The sequence below is a fragment of the Eurosta solidaginis genome, chromosome 4 (assembly GCF_040869045.1).
Source record: "Eurosta solidaginis isolate ZX-2024a chromosome 4, ASM4086904v1, whole genome shotgun sequence".
NCBI lineage: Eukaryota > Metazoa > Arthropoda > Insecta > Diptera > Tephritidae > Eurosta > Eurosta solidaginis.
The window spans coordinates 104,912,061-104,929,007 of NC_090322.1; the positions used below are offsets into that span (position 1 = coordinate 104,912,061).

At 38.9% G+C, this 16,947-nt stretch overlaps 1 protein-coding gene across 14 annotated transcripts in view; it reads right to left on the reverse strand.

Moving 5' to 3' along the window:
• Tomosyn (syntaxin-binding protein tomosyn) overlaps nucleotides 1-16,947 on the reverse strand; it is an 835,312-nt gene that overhangs the window by 355,014 nt on the left and 463,351 nt on the right. For 10 of the 14 annotated variants that reach the window (XM_067782363.1, XM_067782355.1, XM_067782358.1 and 7 more), the window contains 2 exons: nucleotides 15,577-15,699; nucleotides 15,401-15,520 (listed from right to left, as the gene is read on the reverse strand). The exons of the other annotated variants lie outside the window; for them this stretch is intronic. In XM_067782363.1, the coding sequence (XP_067638464.1) occupies nucleotides 15,401-15,520; nucleotides 15,577-15,699 (243 nt within the window). The remainder of the gene's footprint in view (nucleotides 1-15,400; nucleotides 15,521-15,576; nucleotides 15,700-16,947) is intronic. 14 annotated transcript variants of the gene reach the window in all.

The following is a 16,947-nucleotide window of genomic DNA, read 5'->3' on the forward strand; positions in this document are numbered from 1 at the left end:
TATGTCAGCAATAATTATCAAATGCATATTTATGTGTTGATGAACATTTAGACTATTTTTGTATCAGGGTAGCATATTAGACTGATTTAAATATTTGGCATTAAATTGTTGGCTGTTTACACTACATCTCCCTTTTTTTCAGAATGCTTATGCATTTGGAGAATGCATGAGCATTTTATTTTTATTTAGTTAAGTATGAATTAAATCTACTTTTGTATTTGGTGTTTGTAGGTTGAAAATTTTCTTATTCTACTAATTTAAGTCTATTTTTTTGTATTATTATTTTCTTATTATTTATGATATTGCGATTCTCTATGTTACTGAGAAATTTTTGCTTATCCTCATTTCCTATTCTAGATGGGATTAAAGTGTCATTATTTTTATTATCAATATTTTCTTCTTATAGGGTATTATAGTAAAATTATTATTTTCATCGAATTCTTCTACCTTATAGGGGCCTTTATATCTACTATCTAACTTATGACCTACCTCATTTTTTACTAACACTACATCTCCTATATTTATTTCCTTATAGTGAATATTTTTATCATAAATAATCTTTTGTTTTTCTTTAGCCTCTTTTACTAATTTAAAGGCTCTATCCTGTGCTATTTGTAACCTATATTTAATTTCTTTATCGTAAGCCTCATAATTGTACAATGGGCTTACCGTATTTTCTTGTAAAAATTCGTAAGTCTGGGGTTTTTTGCCAAAGATCAATTCGAATGGACAATAGTTATGGACTGTAGATGGGGTAGTATTGTAACAATATGCAAAATATTTGAGATGTTCATCCCAGTCATCTTTGTTAATGGATATATATGAACGCACATATTCATTGAAAGTTCTATGGCTACGTTCAACAGTGCCTAAAGTTTGGTGGTGATACGGCGTAGATGTTTTGTGCTCAATATTGAGAAGTTTACATAGTTCTTCAAACAGGCTATTTTTATATTCAGAAACCATATCCGTTATTATTATTTTCATACTTCCATAAATTAATATAAGATTTTCGAATATGGCTCTGGCTACTGTTTTTGCATGTTTGCTATGTATAGGAATTGCAACTAAGTATTTAGTCAAATCACATATCAGAGTGACAGCGTATTCGTTTCCATTTAATGATCTTGGTAAAGGTCCAATTGTATCTATTTGTACTGATTCGAACGCCTTTGGTGGTGTTTCAGTCAAAATCATTGGTTCCTTTAAATTTTTACAAATTTTATTTTTATTACAATTAACGCATTTCTTTATATATTTTCTTATATCATTTTTCATATTTTTCCAGTAATATTTTTGTCTTATTTTATTAGTTGTACGATTGATTCCTGGGTGGCCACCATTAACAGGATCATCGTGATATTTTTGAAGAATCTTTTTAATTTTATCATTTTCCGTCACATGCACAACCTCCTGAGTTAATGTAATTGTAAAATTTTTTAGAACTTTGGTACCTATTTCCTTAAATGTGTCTACTCGAGTATAATTAAACAATTTGTCTCCTAAGGACAACTGTATTTTCTTAATTTCCAAATTGCCGGCTTTTTCCATAAGCCTGGTAAAGAATTGGCCTAAGTCAATCTTCGCCTCAACAATTTGATTCTCTATATTTATTTCACTACAAATTTTCTTTCCTTTTTTGAAATATAATTTCGGTGGATCGAAAACGAGCTGGACTAGTCTTTTCGTTCGTCTGGTCGTTGTGACTTTTCTTCTCTTCATTTCTATTACTATTATTACTGAAATAATTTTTAGTTGTCGATCTTGTCGTGACTTTCATTATTTTACATGCCTGTACTGACATTTCTTTCAAATCATTGATATCTATTCGAGACAGAGCGTCTGCCACGTAATTTTCTTTTCCTGCTATGTACTCCACCCCAAAGTCATACTCTTCCAAATCCAACCTGATTCTAGTTAATTTAGATGAAGGGTTTTTCATTGAGAATAAATACGTTAAAGGTCGATGATCCGTTTTCACTGTGAATTTTCTGCCATAAACATATGATCTAAGATATATAATTGGCCAATGTATGGCCGCTAATTCTTTTTCGATCGTGGCTTTATTTATTTCGCCTTTTGTAAATGATCTTGAGGCATAGGAAATGGGTAATTGTTTTTCTTCATATTCTTGGCTTAGCACAGCACCGCAGGCATAACCACTTGCGTCGGTTATAATAAAGAACTCTTTATCAAAATTGGGATATTGTAGGATATGTGGACTAACTAATGCATTTTTTAAGTAATTAAAAGATTTCTCGCAGTCGTCTGTCCTATTGAAAATTACATTTTTCTTACTAAGTCTTGTTAGAAACCTGGCGTATTCCGCGAAATTTGGTATGAATCTTCTATAATAATTACAAAATGCGACAAATCTGTTTGCTTCATCGGCATTTTTGGAAGTTGGGTAATTTTGAACAATTTTAAATTTATTTGGGTCTGGTAAAATTCCAGTACATGTTTGTGCATTTATGTCCCAGATAAGTAACTTCTTTACTGCAAAATAGACATTTGTCCGGATGTAATTTTAAATTATATTTTCTGTATGTGGAGCATACATTCCGTAAATTTTTAATCATATGTTTTTCGGAGCATCCTAATAAGACTAAATCGTCCATGTATAAGAATGCTTGTGATGGTTTTAGACCTGCGAATGCCAATGTCATCATCCTCTGGAATGAGTTTAGAGCTACTTTGAGGCCATAAGGTAATCTTTTGAAACAATAAGTACCGTTATCCGCTGTAAAGGATGTGATATATCTTGACTCCGGGCTGAGTTCTATTTGGTGAAATCCTGACATTAAATCTAGGCATGAGGAATATTTCGCTCTTCCCAATTGATCTAGAATATCATCTATTCTAGGCAAAGGGAATTTATCAGCTGCCAATTTTTTATTTATTTGTCTGAAATAAACAACTAATCTCCACCTTTTTTCTTCTTTGCCCGGAAGGGATTTTTTAGGTACCAATAAAGTAGGGCTGTTGTACTCTGAGGTTGATGGTTCAAAAATAGCATCTTGAATTAGTTTATTTACTTGTTTATTTATTTAATTCTTATGTGCTTGGGGTAGTCTATAATTTTTAATATACACAGGAGTGTTATCTTTCAGATGCAACTTTTGTTTGTAAAAGTTGTTGGTCGTGATTGGTTTTGTTTCTAATGAGAATATATCAACGAATTCTGAGCATAATGTGTTGAGTGATTTACTAACGAATGGCGGAAAATTTTTATTCAATCTTTCTAACTTTTCTTTATTATTATTAGCTTTACAGTGAGGTGTACTTTCAATTATTACATAATCCTCTAAACTTTCTGTTTTGATGTCATAATCTTGAATGATTGCATGTTTATCTGTTGTATTTATTATTCTTATTAAAGCTTGATTTGAGTTTACTATCGTGTTGGCTACAAAAATGCCATCAGTCAATTCTTGATGAGGTACTAATAGTCCCTTATTGTGACTATTGATATGAACCTGTCTAATTACTTCGGCTCTTGCGGGTATTGTAATGCTATTGATTGTTGGTTTATTTGTAATTTGTATAACTATATCTTCTGGGTAATCGTATGGTTGTAGTATTAGGCGGTCCCCATTTTTATTATAATCTAAAATGCAATTATATTTTTTAATGAAGTCGAGTCCCAAAATTCCATCACATGGGATTGGGGAATTGTCTTCTACTATGTGAAATTTGTGTCCTATTAAGAGACTAACATCTGTTAGACCTGCTTTTACTGTTCCAAGTGTGCTTGTTATGCCTCGGCCAATACCCTTTAAATCTGTGATCTGTGAGTTATTTATTGTGACATTACTGTCAATTTGACCCCTCTTTATTATTGAGATATCCGCTCTTGTATCTATCAGGAACGTTGAGGTTGACTTATTTAGGGTAGTATTGGAAGATATGTAGCTGTTTAGATGCAAGTTGAATGTGCATATTATATTACCGTTAGAATTTACTCTTGGAGTGAAGTTTTCTCGGTTTCCTGTTGGTTTATATTACGGAGATTGCTCGTGTTACTCTGATTGGATGATCTTGACTGACCTCCAAAATTACGTCTTTGGAAATTATTATTTTGTCTATTACTATTGTTGTTATTATATCTGTTAGTATTACCATAATACCTTCGGTTTTGGTTACCTCGATAATTATTATTTTGGTAGCTTCTTCGGAAGTTACCTCGGTAATTACCTTGTGAGCGCTTCAGGCGTAACACTATATTTGGGTTACCCGTGACTTCAGTACAGCTATTCGTGAATAGATGTGAACGTTCCTGCTTGCATTATCAGTTTAACTCTTTCATTAGCCGAGTTCTTACACATGGCCTTTACAGCTGATTGTGTGGCATATTTGGTTGCCACATCAGGTGCCAGACCGTCTGATATGTAAGCACCTTCCAACGATTTTGTGAATTTTTCGATTTCGGCAGTGTACTGGTTAGCTGTTTTACTGCGCTGTTGGACGTTTAGGAGTTTCGCCGTCAAAACTTCTACAGATTCACCTTTAATTGCTGAACCCAACTTTTGCCTTATTGCTAGTATTGAGTTTTCAGTGCTCAAAAGGTTTCTAGCTGTTCCCTTGAGCTTAGTTTTTATCATGGAGACTGCTGTGGTCTCGTGAGTATCCTTAATTTGTTCTAGGATATCTAGTGCGTCTAAGAAGCTATGTAAGTTCTCATGTTTACCATCAAACTCAGGTAGAATTGACGAAGCCGTTTTTAAGAATTCTACTGTGGTTTGAGCCATTTTGTCTTTTCTTGTTTGGTAGTTTGGCGTCTCTGTTAAAATTTCCTTTTGTTCCTGTTTTTCTACATCTTTTTGTTCTACTTTTAGTTCCTCTTCTAAATCGGATGCTGACTTCAGAAGGAATGTGCTATAGTCTATTTGTATTTCCTTCTTGAAACTCGTTGGTACTATATCATATCTTGCCAGTGAGGACACCAATTTGTCTCTAATGCTGGAAAAAATTTGATACGCTTAGTCTTTTCGATTGCCGTCTAGTTTACCATTTAACTGTTGAATTATTTTCCTATTGTTTAAGCCGCCTACATCCCTAATTACACGGCGGCGTGCGCCATCGTTACGCGGCCGTGCGCGGCGAATTGGAAGGGCCATCGCCATCAACAAAACAGTCAAGAGTTGGTCGCAACAGTTAAGCATTATTAACCGGCAATCGCGGACGCGCTCAATACTTTGCATATCTTTGTACTTATTTTAAATATTTCTATACCTATTGGCTTTGAGTGTGTAAGAAGTAAAAAGTTGAAGTTTCAAATTAATTTATAACAACTAAACTAATAAAATTAGTGAATTTATAACGTTTTCGGAAAAAAGACCTATTAAACTTTTTTTATTCCCGACTGTGGAGTGTAGCGAAGAAAGATCAGGTGAAGTTTGTTCATGGTCCTTCGCAGCCATCCTTGGCCCACCCTTAAAGTGATAATAAAATTATATAAATCGAATTTTTCGTTCGTTTAAAAAATAGACAATAATATAAAACCAAAGTGCAAAACACCTCATAGTGTCAAATTTAAAAGCTGCTTATACATATACTTATTACATATATACAAAAATTCAAACTAAAAAAAAAAATTGCAAAAAGGGAAAAATTTGTCTTTAAAACACAAAAGAAATCATCATAAGTGCCGTTTTGATACAAACATACATTAATACAAACACTTATATGCAAACAAAAATTGTTTAAAAAAGGAGATTTTTGGTTTTACTGCAACCCTTTTGCAACCAAAAATTGGTAGAAAATATTCCGCTATACCAATAGGCAAAATCCGCCAATTATATATATATATATATATATATATATATATATATATATATATGTATACATATTTCTAGTGGTATTTAACCAACAAAAAAATTGCAGTTTACTTGCCTACTCAAACCCACTGTGCAAGAACAACATCAGCAAAAATTTCTTCTACAGCTGAGTTTACCCCGTTGTTCGCACAGAGCGTTGAACTTGTCGATACAGTTCAACTTCTTCCAAGTCATTTTTTCTTGCTTGTCAGCATATATAAAAATCATAATATTCATACGTACATACTTACATACATGTACAAATAATTTCAAGTTGCTTTTCCAGCATTCATACTTCTCCACTCAGAGAACATCATACGTGTTTACTCACACGTTCAAGTCGCTCTTCCAGCGACATTCTCCCAGCACATAGAGCTACATTAGCAACGAGAGTTGTGTACTGCTGATCAAATTTCTCAACCTCTCTCATATTTGCAATTTTTTCATCTTTCTTTGCTGCACTCTCCCAACAGTGCAATCAAGCGCACTCAGCTTCACAAAAGAAACGCGACATTAAAGCAACGAAGAAGCGAATCAAAACAAACTCTTCTGTTTGTAAACATAAACAGAGAAGCTCATCTGTTTCACGTGCCTACGTTCGCACAAACAAACATATATACATACGTTTGTATATTGCGCACGTACATTTGTACTTATTCTGGCCTACAAAACCAAGTTTGAGATATTTTCGTCCCTATAGGAACTTTTCAAAAAATATCCCTATTCGGTTTTTTTGGTGAAAACCCAAAAGTTTGTATAAAATGCCTCTCAGTCCCCCAAAAGCGTCCGAAACCGGGACAAAACCAAAAGGTGGCCCAAAGAAAGAAACGGCCAAGGAAAGGTCAAGATCCCCCCGCCGGAAATCCAAATCAGTTGAACCATCCGCGCAAAAGTTCATCGCGGAAAGTGACAATCTGATGAGATACTGTGCAAAATTTAACGAAGCACCGATTCAGGATCACACTGAATCGTATCTCATCATAAAGGACAAATCACTAGATGATTATTGGGCACGGCTTCAATCGGTTTACGATCTGGTATTTTCGAAACCAGACGAAAGTTTCCCTGAAGACTTCAAGAGTTCGATACAAGGCAAACAATGCGCCTGCCTTGATACGTATGAAGTGACAAAAGCAAAGATTGCCGATCAAATTTCGTTGATCAAAATGATGGCAACGCCGATTCCACCACACCGCGTGGAACAACCCCCGGCTGAGGCAAATATTTACCTCAAAGTCCCAGCATGCGACGCGGACACCTCTTATGGTGGCTATGAAGAATGGCCCGCTTTTCGTGACATGTTCACAGCGGTGTACATTAACCACCCAAGGCTCTCCCGTGCGGAGAAATTGTACCATCTCCGGTACAAAACGCAAGGCAAAGCCGGCTCCATCGTCAAACAATATGCGTTGAGCGATGATAACTTTGACCTTGCCTGGGAAGCTTTACGGTCACGATACGAAAACAAGCGAATCTTGGTTGACAACCAGATAAAATCCTTACTGACTCTTGCCACTATTCCATCCGAAAACAGTGAGCAACTTCAGAAATTGCAAAATACAATCAACAACTGCCTATCCGTCCTTCACTCCCAAGGAGTTACGACAGACAGTTGGGATCCGATTCTGGTGTACATTTGTTCATCAAAGCTCCCAGAAACAACCCTGTCACTTTGAGAACAGTCTCTCTCTTCTCGAAGAGATCTACCCTCATGGTCACAAATGAACGACTTTCTCACCTCGAGATATGAAGTCGTTGAAAGAGTCAATAGGCTTCAACCAAACAACAAAAACCAGTAGCTCATCAAAATTCTGCGCAAAACAGGTCCTTCAACAGGACGCAAACCCTTGTGGCAGAATCTAAAAAGGAAACTTGCCAATGTTGCAACTCCCCGCACCTTATTAGATTCTGTCCACGTTTCAAACGAATGTCTGTGCAAAACCGGACACAATTCGTAAAAAAAGCTAAGCTGTGTAAAAACTGCCTTAGCAGCACTCATATCATCGATGAGTGCACGAGCAAGTGGCCATGTTCGACATGTCATCAACGGCATCACACGCTGTTGCATGCGAGCCCGAAAACTCAACGTTCCACCCCGCGAACGAATGCACCAAACGTGCAGCACAAAACTGCTGAGTCAACATCTCCCGTTCGACAAATGCAGAATAGCTCCGATTCTAGCGAGCTACCGTGTTGTTCAAAACACGCACCGGGTCAATCATTGCATGCAGCCAATGATAACCAAATTCGCCTTCCTCTATGGTCGCAGTCGAACACGAAGGGGAATTATTTCAACTGAGAGCCCTTATTGATGAGGGTTCGGAAAGAACTTTCATTTCCTCGAAAGTTCAAAAACGGTTGAAACTTCCATTCGAACATTCAAAGTTCGAAATCTCTGGCATGGGCGGACAAGTCGTACAAAAGTCCTCCAAGCTTTGTCCTTTGACACTGGTTGCATCCAAGGCCATGAAAAGGATAAAGGCTCATGCCATTGTGTTGCCGCAACTGACAAAAAATCTGCCAACATCCACCATTAGTCGCAAAATCTGGCAGCAGTTCAAACTCCTTGAGCTCGCTGATCCCAGTTGCCACATACCGGGTCAGACTGACATGGTCGTTTGCAGCGACATACTTCCACAAATTCTGCTGGAAGGTATAAAAAAGGTGTGCGGTAACAAACCATTTTTGGTTGGATTCTCAGTGGTCCAATAACTGAAAATGTTGTGTCATTCTCGACGCAAGTCCAAGCGTCAAACGAGACACTCAGTTCTCAACTGAGAAAATTTTTGGAAGAGGAGGAAATTCCACAACCTCCACAGATATCCCCCGAGGATCAAGCGTGTGAGCAGATATACGCAACAACCACGACACGTGCACCAAACGGTCGATACATTGTGCGACTTCCATTCAAGGAAGAGTTTCCTGAAAAACTCTCACTCGGCAAATCCCGCCCGGCTGCTCTGTAGCAGTTTTTCAGCATGGAGCGATCACTTCAGAAAAAGGGGGAGTTAGGTACAATGTACAACAATGTGTTGCAAGAATATCTCGACCTTTATCACATGGAATCTACCGACCCATGCGAAATAACTTCGAATGGCAAGGTCTTCTCATTTTACTTGCCACATCATGCGGTAGTCAAACCAGATAAGGTCACCACCAAAGTTCGTGTGGTTTTCAACGCCTCTAAAAAATCTGGGTCAGGAAAATCCCTGAATGACGTGATATACACTGGTCCAACTCTCCAACCAGATCTCATGCTAATAATTCTACAGTGGCGCATGCAGAAGTATGTGTTCAATAGAGACATTGAAAAAATGTACCGTCAGATCCTCATACACGAGGCCGATAAAGATTTTCAGCGAATTCTATTTCGCAAATCGGCCATCTCCATTGTTAGCGATTTCAGTCTAAAAACGGTTACATTCGGCGTCAATTGTGCACCATATCTCGCTATTCGTACGTTGCATCAACTATCCGCTGACACGAAAGCGACATTCCCGTTGGCTGCAACAATTCTCAAGACACAAACGTATGTCGACGACATCCTATCCGGAAGTCATACCATCGATAACGCCACTGAATCACTCGTTCAAGTCATAAATGCCCTAAAATCAGCTGGTTTCATACTAAAGGAATTAACGGCTAATCAGCCGGCCATATTAGAACAGTTTCCGAAGGAGGATCTTCTAAACTCCAACTTCTTGAAATTTGAGAGCACTTCCAATACCAAAACTCTTGGCATTCGATGGAACGCGCTCACGGACAAATTTTCATACACCATTCTGCCGGAACACACCCAAAATGCGGTTACAAAGCGACACATTTTATCTTCTGTTGCAAAACTTTTTGACCCGGCAGGATGGCTGTCGCCAGTTATGATCCAGGCCAAGATGCTTCTCCAAGAAATCTGGCTGGATGGCAGCGATTGAGATGAAAGCGCCAAGCCCGCAACATTATCAAAATGGCAACATTTCGCAGAAAATCTGCCAGCCATTTGCCACATCGAAATCCCTCGATGGGTTAATGTCGTTCCAGGGCAAGACACCCAAATCCACGGGTTCTGTGATGCTTCGGAAAAAGCATATTGCGCAGCGATTTACATCCGCACACATGTGGGCAACCAAATAAAATCTTCTCTTTTGGTTGCGAAAGGCAAAGTTGCCCCCATAAAAACTGTAAGCTTACCCCGCTTAGAGCTATGTGATGCAGTCCTACTCGCAAAACTGGCTTCAACTATTCGAAAACAGCTTGACTTACAAGCATGCAACACATTCTTATGGTCAGATTCTGAGATTGTACTAGCCTGGCTAGAGAAATCTCCATCGACCTGGAAGACTTATGTGGCCAACCGTACCTCTCAAATTCGAGAATATCTTCCCAGCGGCACCTGGCGCCATGTATCTAGCCAAGACAACCCTGCTGATCTTGGCACACGTGGTTGCAAGCCGCATGATTTGATAGGCTCTTCACTATGGTGGCACGGACCACAATGGCTTTCTTGCCACATTTCGGCATGGCCAAAGCCGAAAACAGGTAGCGCCTCTCCACCCGAGAAACGCAAGGTCGAAGCATATCACGCACTCGAGGAAGGGGACGATATTCTTCAAAGTTTCTCCTTATACTCTCGAGCTCTCCGTATGATTGCATACGTGTTCCGCTTTGCGAACAATGCCTGCAACAAATCCAAATCGGTGGCAACAACACATAATCCCCATCTGACGTACAAAGAGTTGCAACATGTGAAAACGCGGCATGTGGCAATGACACAATCTCGTCATTTCTGGGCGGAAAAGAGTGCCTTACAAAACAATATGCCAATAAGCAAAAAGAGTTCACTTCTGGATCTTGACCCATTTCTGGATGGATACGGGCTCCTACGTATCGGTGGGAGATTGGAACATTCTAAAATGCAATACAACGAGAAGCATCCAGTAATCCTTCCTCCGGATTCAAGGTTCTGCCAGTTGTATCTGGAGTTGTGCACCGCCTGCTTCTTCATGCAGAAATGCGGTTAATGCTCCAAATGGTGAAGCAAGAGTACTACGTACCAAAACTAAAGCCTCTTATAAAGAAATGCATTTTTCAATGCAAATCTTGCACGCTTTTCAAACAGAAAACGCGCACGCAAATAATGGCAGCTCTACCACCTGAGCGCTGCAATTTCTCACTCCCCTTTTCCACAACAGGAGTAGACTTTGCAGGTCCATTCCAAATAAAAGCATCGGTTCTGAGGTCGACCACTATCATAAAAGGGGTACACCTCGAGCTATGCTCGGACCTTACTACTGAAGTCTTTCGAGCAGCATTCGCCCGATTCGTTGGCAGACGAGGTTATCCCTCAAAGATGATGAGCGACAATGGTAAAACGTTTATTGGCGCTCAGCGCGCACTCGAACGCGACTTCGTTAAATTTCTTAACGAATGCTCTGCGGACATTGTGCAGAAATATGCCCCCCAGGGAATAAACTGGCAGTATATTCCACCCAGTGCCCCTCATATGGGCGGCTTGTGGGAATCCGCAGTAAAAAGTTTTAAAACCCACTTCGAGGCCTCTAACCTCACTATCCCAGGACCCAGCTGACTTCACAGCGCTCACTCCGGGTCACTTCCTTCGAGGTGCACCGCTATTAGCCATTCCTGAGCCAAACGCGGAAGACCTCTCCTAGATAAATCGATGGGAAAACTCAAATCGATTCATCACCAATTCAGTCGACGCTGGAAAGAGGATTATCTGAAGGACCTTCAGAAGCGCTATAAATGGCAAACGCCACAGCGAAATCCTCAACCAGATGGCCTCGTCGTAATTAAAGAAGATTCGCTCCCACCCACCGAGTGGCGTCTGGGACGAATCGAGAACGTTCGCCTCGGCCCTGACAACCATGCTCGGGTTGTAGAGGTTCGCACCCAAAATGGGCTTGTCATGCGCCCCTTAGTTAAACTGTGCTTCCTTCCAATGGAGCACTCTTTGAGCACAGCGCTCTAACTTATATACGTTTCCCCTGTATAATTAAATTTCCGTTTATCATCCGCTGTATCCAACTACTTCTCGTTTCTCTGTCTGCTCTTGTACTTTCAGGACGACACCATCATGGCATCTCGACCAGCATGTCCACTGGCTCCCACGGCAGAGACCGACAACTGCCTTCAGTGTCGGCTCTGCCACCGCTACCTGCCCGGCTTTTAAGGCGATGCGGCCAGGGCACAGGGTTATTGTTACAATTGCTTAGCCCTCACATATACAACGGGTGAATGCGACTCCCGAGGGTCGTGCAAAATTTGCGGTCTGGCGCATCGCACCCTCCTACACGAGGGGCCGAAAGGACGACGAGGGCAGCACAAAGCCCCAACTTTAAAAAAAGGGGGAGTACCACGAAAACCAAAATCAGCGAAGAAGAAAAGAGAGAAGAAGTTCACCTGCGCCTGTAGGGCACAAAAGGCGCACCCGGCAACCAAACCCGTGGCAACCCCCAAAACGGAGCGGACGGCCAAGCGCACGATCGGGCGCACTTCACAAGGCCTGCAAACGGCGCAATGTCAACGGCGCAACACCAGTCGCGCCTTAGATACGACCATCCGCGCCCTGCAGGAACTGCAGAAGGTGCTCACTAGCACCTCCCTGCAGGGCGGGCAGGATGTTTAAGCCGCCTACATCCCTAATTACACGGCGGCGCGCGCCATCCTTACGCGCGGCCGTGCGCGCCGAATTGGAAGGTGCCAACACCCACGAAGGGCCATCGCCATCAACAAAACGGCAACCGACCAACAGTCAAGCATTATTAACCGGCACGCGGACGCGCTCAATACTTTGCATATCTTTGTACTTAAAAAAAAAATAAATGTAAGGCGCGATAACCTCCGAAGAGATCTAAGGCCGAGCTTCTCTTCCAATTTGCGTCGTGCTCCTCTTGATTTTTCCCTACAAATTGGCCGGACGGGACCTACATGTTTTATGCCGACTCCGAACGGCATCTGCAAGGCAGATGAGTTTTCACTGAGAGCTTTTCATGGCAGAAATACAATCGGAGCGCTTGCCAGACACTGCCGAGGGGCGACCCCGCTTAGAAAAATTTTCTTCTAATTGAAAAATCTTATTTCTAAAATTTTGATGTTGTTTTGCCCGGGAGTTGAACCCAGGGCATACGGTGTGATAGGCGGAGCACGCTACCATCACACCACGGTGGCATATTTCTATACCTATTGGCTTTGAGTTTGTAAGAAGTAAAAAGTTGAAGTTTGAAATTAATTTATAACAATTAAAGTAATAAAATTAGTGAATTTATAACGTTTTCGGAAAAAAACATATTAAACTTTTTTTATTCCCGGCTGTGGAGTGTAGCGAAGAAAGACCAGGTGAAGTTTCTTCACCTATTTTGTTAAATGCTTCAACTATTATTCTAAGATGCTACTACCTAATATCTACTACCTACTAAGACCTACTTCTACGGCCTCATGAGCCCATTCCAAGCGCTCGATCTCCACTTCTGTTGGGTCGACCACTGCTCCCAGGCATTGGACAGTTTTAGTGCTGCACGGTACTGCGAGAGAGCTCTCTTACTTCCTCTGCTCCGTACCCTTCTCCACTGGCATCGCTTAATGCGTTTTTGTCGTCCTTGGCTTGCGACTCAGTCCTTCTCTTATCATCCTCCTTATTACAATTAGGTAATGAGTCGTTCATCTTGGTCGTACGACCACCTGCCCGACAAGGCGGGCTCAGCGCCACAGCAGGGCCCCTTACTGTGGTAAGACCATCAATACTTCCCGAGGTGGCCCAGTGTCGGGAATGTCCGGTATTTGAAACCAAATCTTATTTCCAAAATCTTCAGATTCTTATCCTAATTGTTGAGACATGTATATACATATTTGTTTATTAGCTTCTGAAGTACACCTTCTATATTGGGAAGTACATATAACAAATTTTGATTTAAATTTGATGTTGTATTAAGTGCATACTACTATTTTGAAGTACTTTCTATAGTTTATGAAGTAAATGCAACTAATTGAAAGTGTATTTACCGCAGTTTCAAATACAATTGATTGGAATAACATTTGATGTGTTTTGAAATATGTACATGCTACGATTTTGAACTACGTTGAACGATCTGTAAACTTTATAGATATATAAATAAGAAAAAGTGTAATTTTTATTTGGAAACATGTATTAAAAAGATGATTTCTTCAAAGTTAGCATAACAAAAAAATTTTAAATAAACCAAAAATTCAAGGTTCGATTCGAGCTCAAGGCCAGAACCATAATTTTTTTCCAATGATAATTATCAATAGCCCGATAAAAACAAAAACCTTTGTAAACCAAAAATGAATAATTGGTCACAACTATCTACACTCTTCTAAAGCTTAAAGTCTTTCTTTCACAAGCAAAAAAAAAAAAAATCGGGTAGGGTGGCAACAACTGCCCATCACTCTATATATGATAAAGAAATATACATGTAAAGGTAGTTCAGAGTTTTGTGCATTTGATATTGAAAACGTTGCAAGACCAAATAAAAGCTACGGACTGTAAACAACTTTTTTCATTTTAAAATTTTTCTTTAAACATTTTGTTTTGTATTGACAGTTGCTTATTTTCTATTCAATGTTAAAACAAGTAAGAAGGCTAAGTTCGGATGTAACCAAACATTACATACTTAGCTGAGAGCTTTGGAGGCAAATGTTGGAGTTGAATGTTGACTGAATTTACTTATATGCTGTAAAGATATTCAATTCTTTGTTAAAATTTGACTTCTACAATTTTTTTTTTATGTGGGCGTGTTCGTCATCCGATTTTGCTAATTTTTATTTAGAACACATATAGTAATAGGAGTAACGTTCCTGCCAAATTTCATCATGATATCTTCAACGACAGCCAAATTGCAGCTTGCAAAACTTTTAAATTAACTTCTTTTAAAAGTGGGACGTGCCACGCCCATTGTCCAAAATTTTACTAATTTTCTATTCTGCATCATAAGGTCAACCCAACTACCAAGTTTCATCGCTTTATCAGCCTTTGGTAATGAATTATCGCACTTTTTCGGTTTTTCGAAATTTTCTATATCGAAAAATTGGGCGTGGTGGGCGTGGTTATAGTCCCATTTCGTTCATTTTAAATAGCGATCTGAGATGAGTGCCCAAATTTCATTAAGATAGCCCAAAATGAACTCAAGTTATCGTGCTCAGGGACAGACGGACGGACATGGCTAAAAGAATTTCTTTTTTCGCCCAGATCATTTTGATATAGAGAAGTCTATATCTATCTCGATTAGTTTATGCCGTTACGGGGTCCGGTTATGCGAACAAAATTAATATACTCGGTGAGCTCTGCTCAGCTGAGCATAAAAATAAATTATGGTTTTCGATATTGCGTATTTGCCATGGCGTAGCAAATGCAGAGTGGTAGAATTGGTTGGCGTTTTGTGTAAAAATACTACACCACTTTGCAAATGCAATGGTGCCAGGCCATTTGCACTAAATACTGAACTTCCTTATAGAATTATGTAAGACTGCTAAAAACTATGACCAACATTTTTAAATTAATGTGGTTAATACAAATACAACTGTACTGGAATCTTAAATTCTTAATTAATACTTACGATCTTTTTTCCCTTCTCTTTCATCGCGCCAAGATTCAAATGAATATGGTATCAAAGAGCCAAAAGAGTCTAAAAATGATATTGAAGTTACAGAACCCTTCAACCGAACCAATGGCCCTCCTACAGAATAAGCGAAAAAAAGTTGTCAATGTGTTAATTATGAAAATGTATATTACCGTTAATTGCCACCAACACAGGTTGAGTTCTTCGTAATTCTTTCTCTGGCAGGGTTATCAGCAGAGTTAATATAGATCCAAAACTTGTTCCTACCCAAAGTGTTGGAACCAGTGCTAAAGCATCTAACAAATTGATGGAAACATTATTACGAAAGAAACAAATCACTTTTAAAAAAATAACATTCAGAAGAAGCGGATGTAACCTATTATATACATAGAGCGTTTCACTAAAAGAGGTTAAAAATGTGCCCGCAGGGTTCGAATACTTTGTAGCGCACGCATCCGCACAATCAATAACGATACTTAGTAAGGCTATAAATACTCCGATATTACGTACTTACATTACAATCACCCTATATGCTATTTTAATCTCTATTCGGTATGTACACATGTAATTACATTACAATGAAGTACATACATGCCCACGCTGACTTTTATCTCGTAAAAGTTTTTTCTCATAAAAAAAATTAAGCAGAGATTTACAAAAAAATTTAAATTTTGAGGCCGTCGAAGGGTTAGGCTCATCCAAATCAAACAATGCCAAACAAAGGTATCAAATCTTCTACTGCGGAAAGAAAAAAGAAAAGGGTTAACTAACACAAAACTACCTGCCACGCGTTGCATCGTTTGGGTTCTTCCGGCAGATGTGGAAGGCAAGCTGTCGTTGCCCTTCCGTCTACACCCACCCAACCTGCTAAAAGAATGGTAAAATTTGATCTCTTAGCCCAAACATACTCACCATTGCCCCTACCACAAATATCCAATAGAAGTTAAACCTTCCTTTTTGTCTTTCACAAATCCTTAAATTTTAATTAAAGTATGTTCAATCATACATTTCATTTTTTTCTATATCTACTACTACGCTAAACTTGAATTTTTATTTTTGTTTTCGTTTATTATTTTGTGCGATATCTATTTATGTATATGTACATATATGTTAACCTACCTAAACTGTTCCTTACATCATATATATTAGCTTACATTTGAACATGCTTATCGAAACCGAATTCGCAATATTTCATTTTATTTCGAAGACTCTCAATTCAAAATTAAGTTATCAAATCTACAAACCCATGTTTAAGTTAATTCTCTTGATAAAAGACATTTCTCTGGTTTCTATGATTTCTTTACATTCTCCAAAATTCTTCTTATCTCTTATCATTAGTCAAAAATGTTAATTTGAGATTTCCTCACTAAATACAATTGAAAAAAGTCACTCATTATACAAATTCTCTTATTATCCTACTACTAATTAAAAAAAAAAAACAATGCTATTTCTCAATACTATTTCTCCCATATTTAACATAATTCATATAACCTGAGATCTCTGTAAGTTTATATTTAACCTAGTTTCAAACATATTTATACATC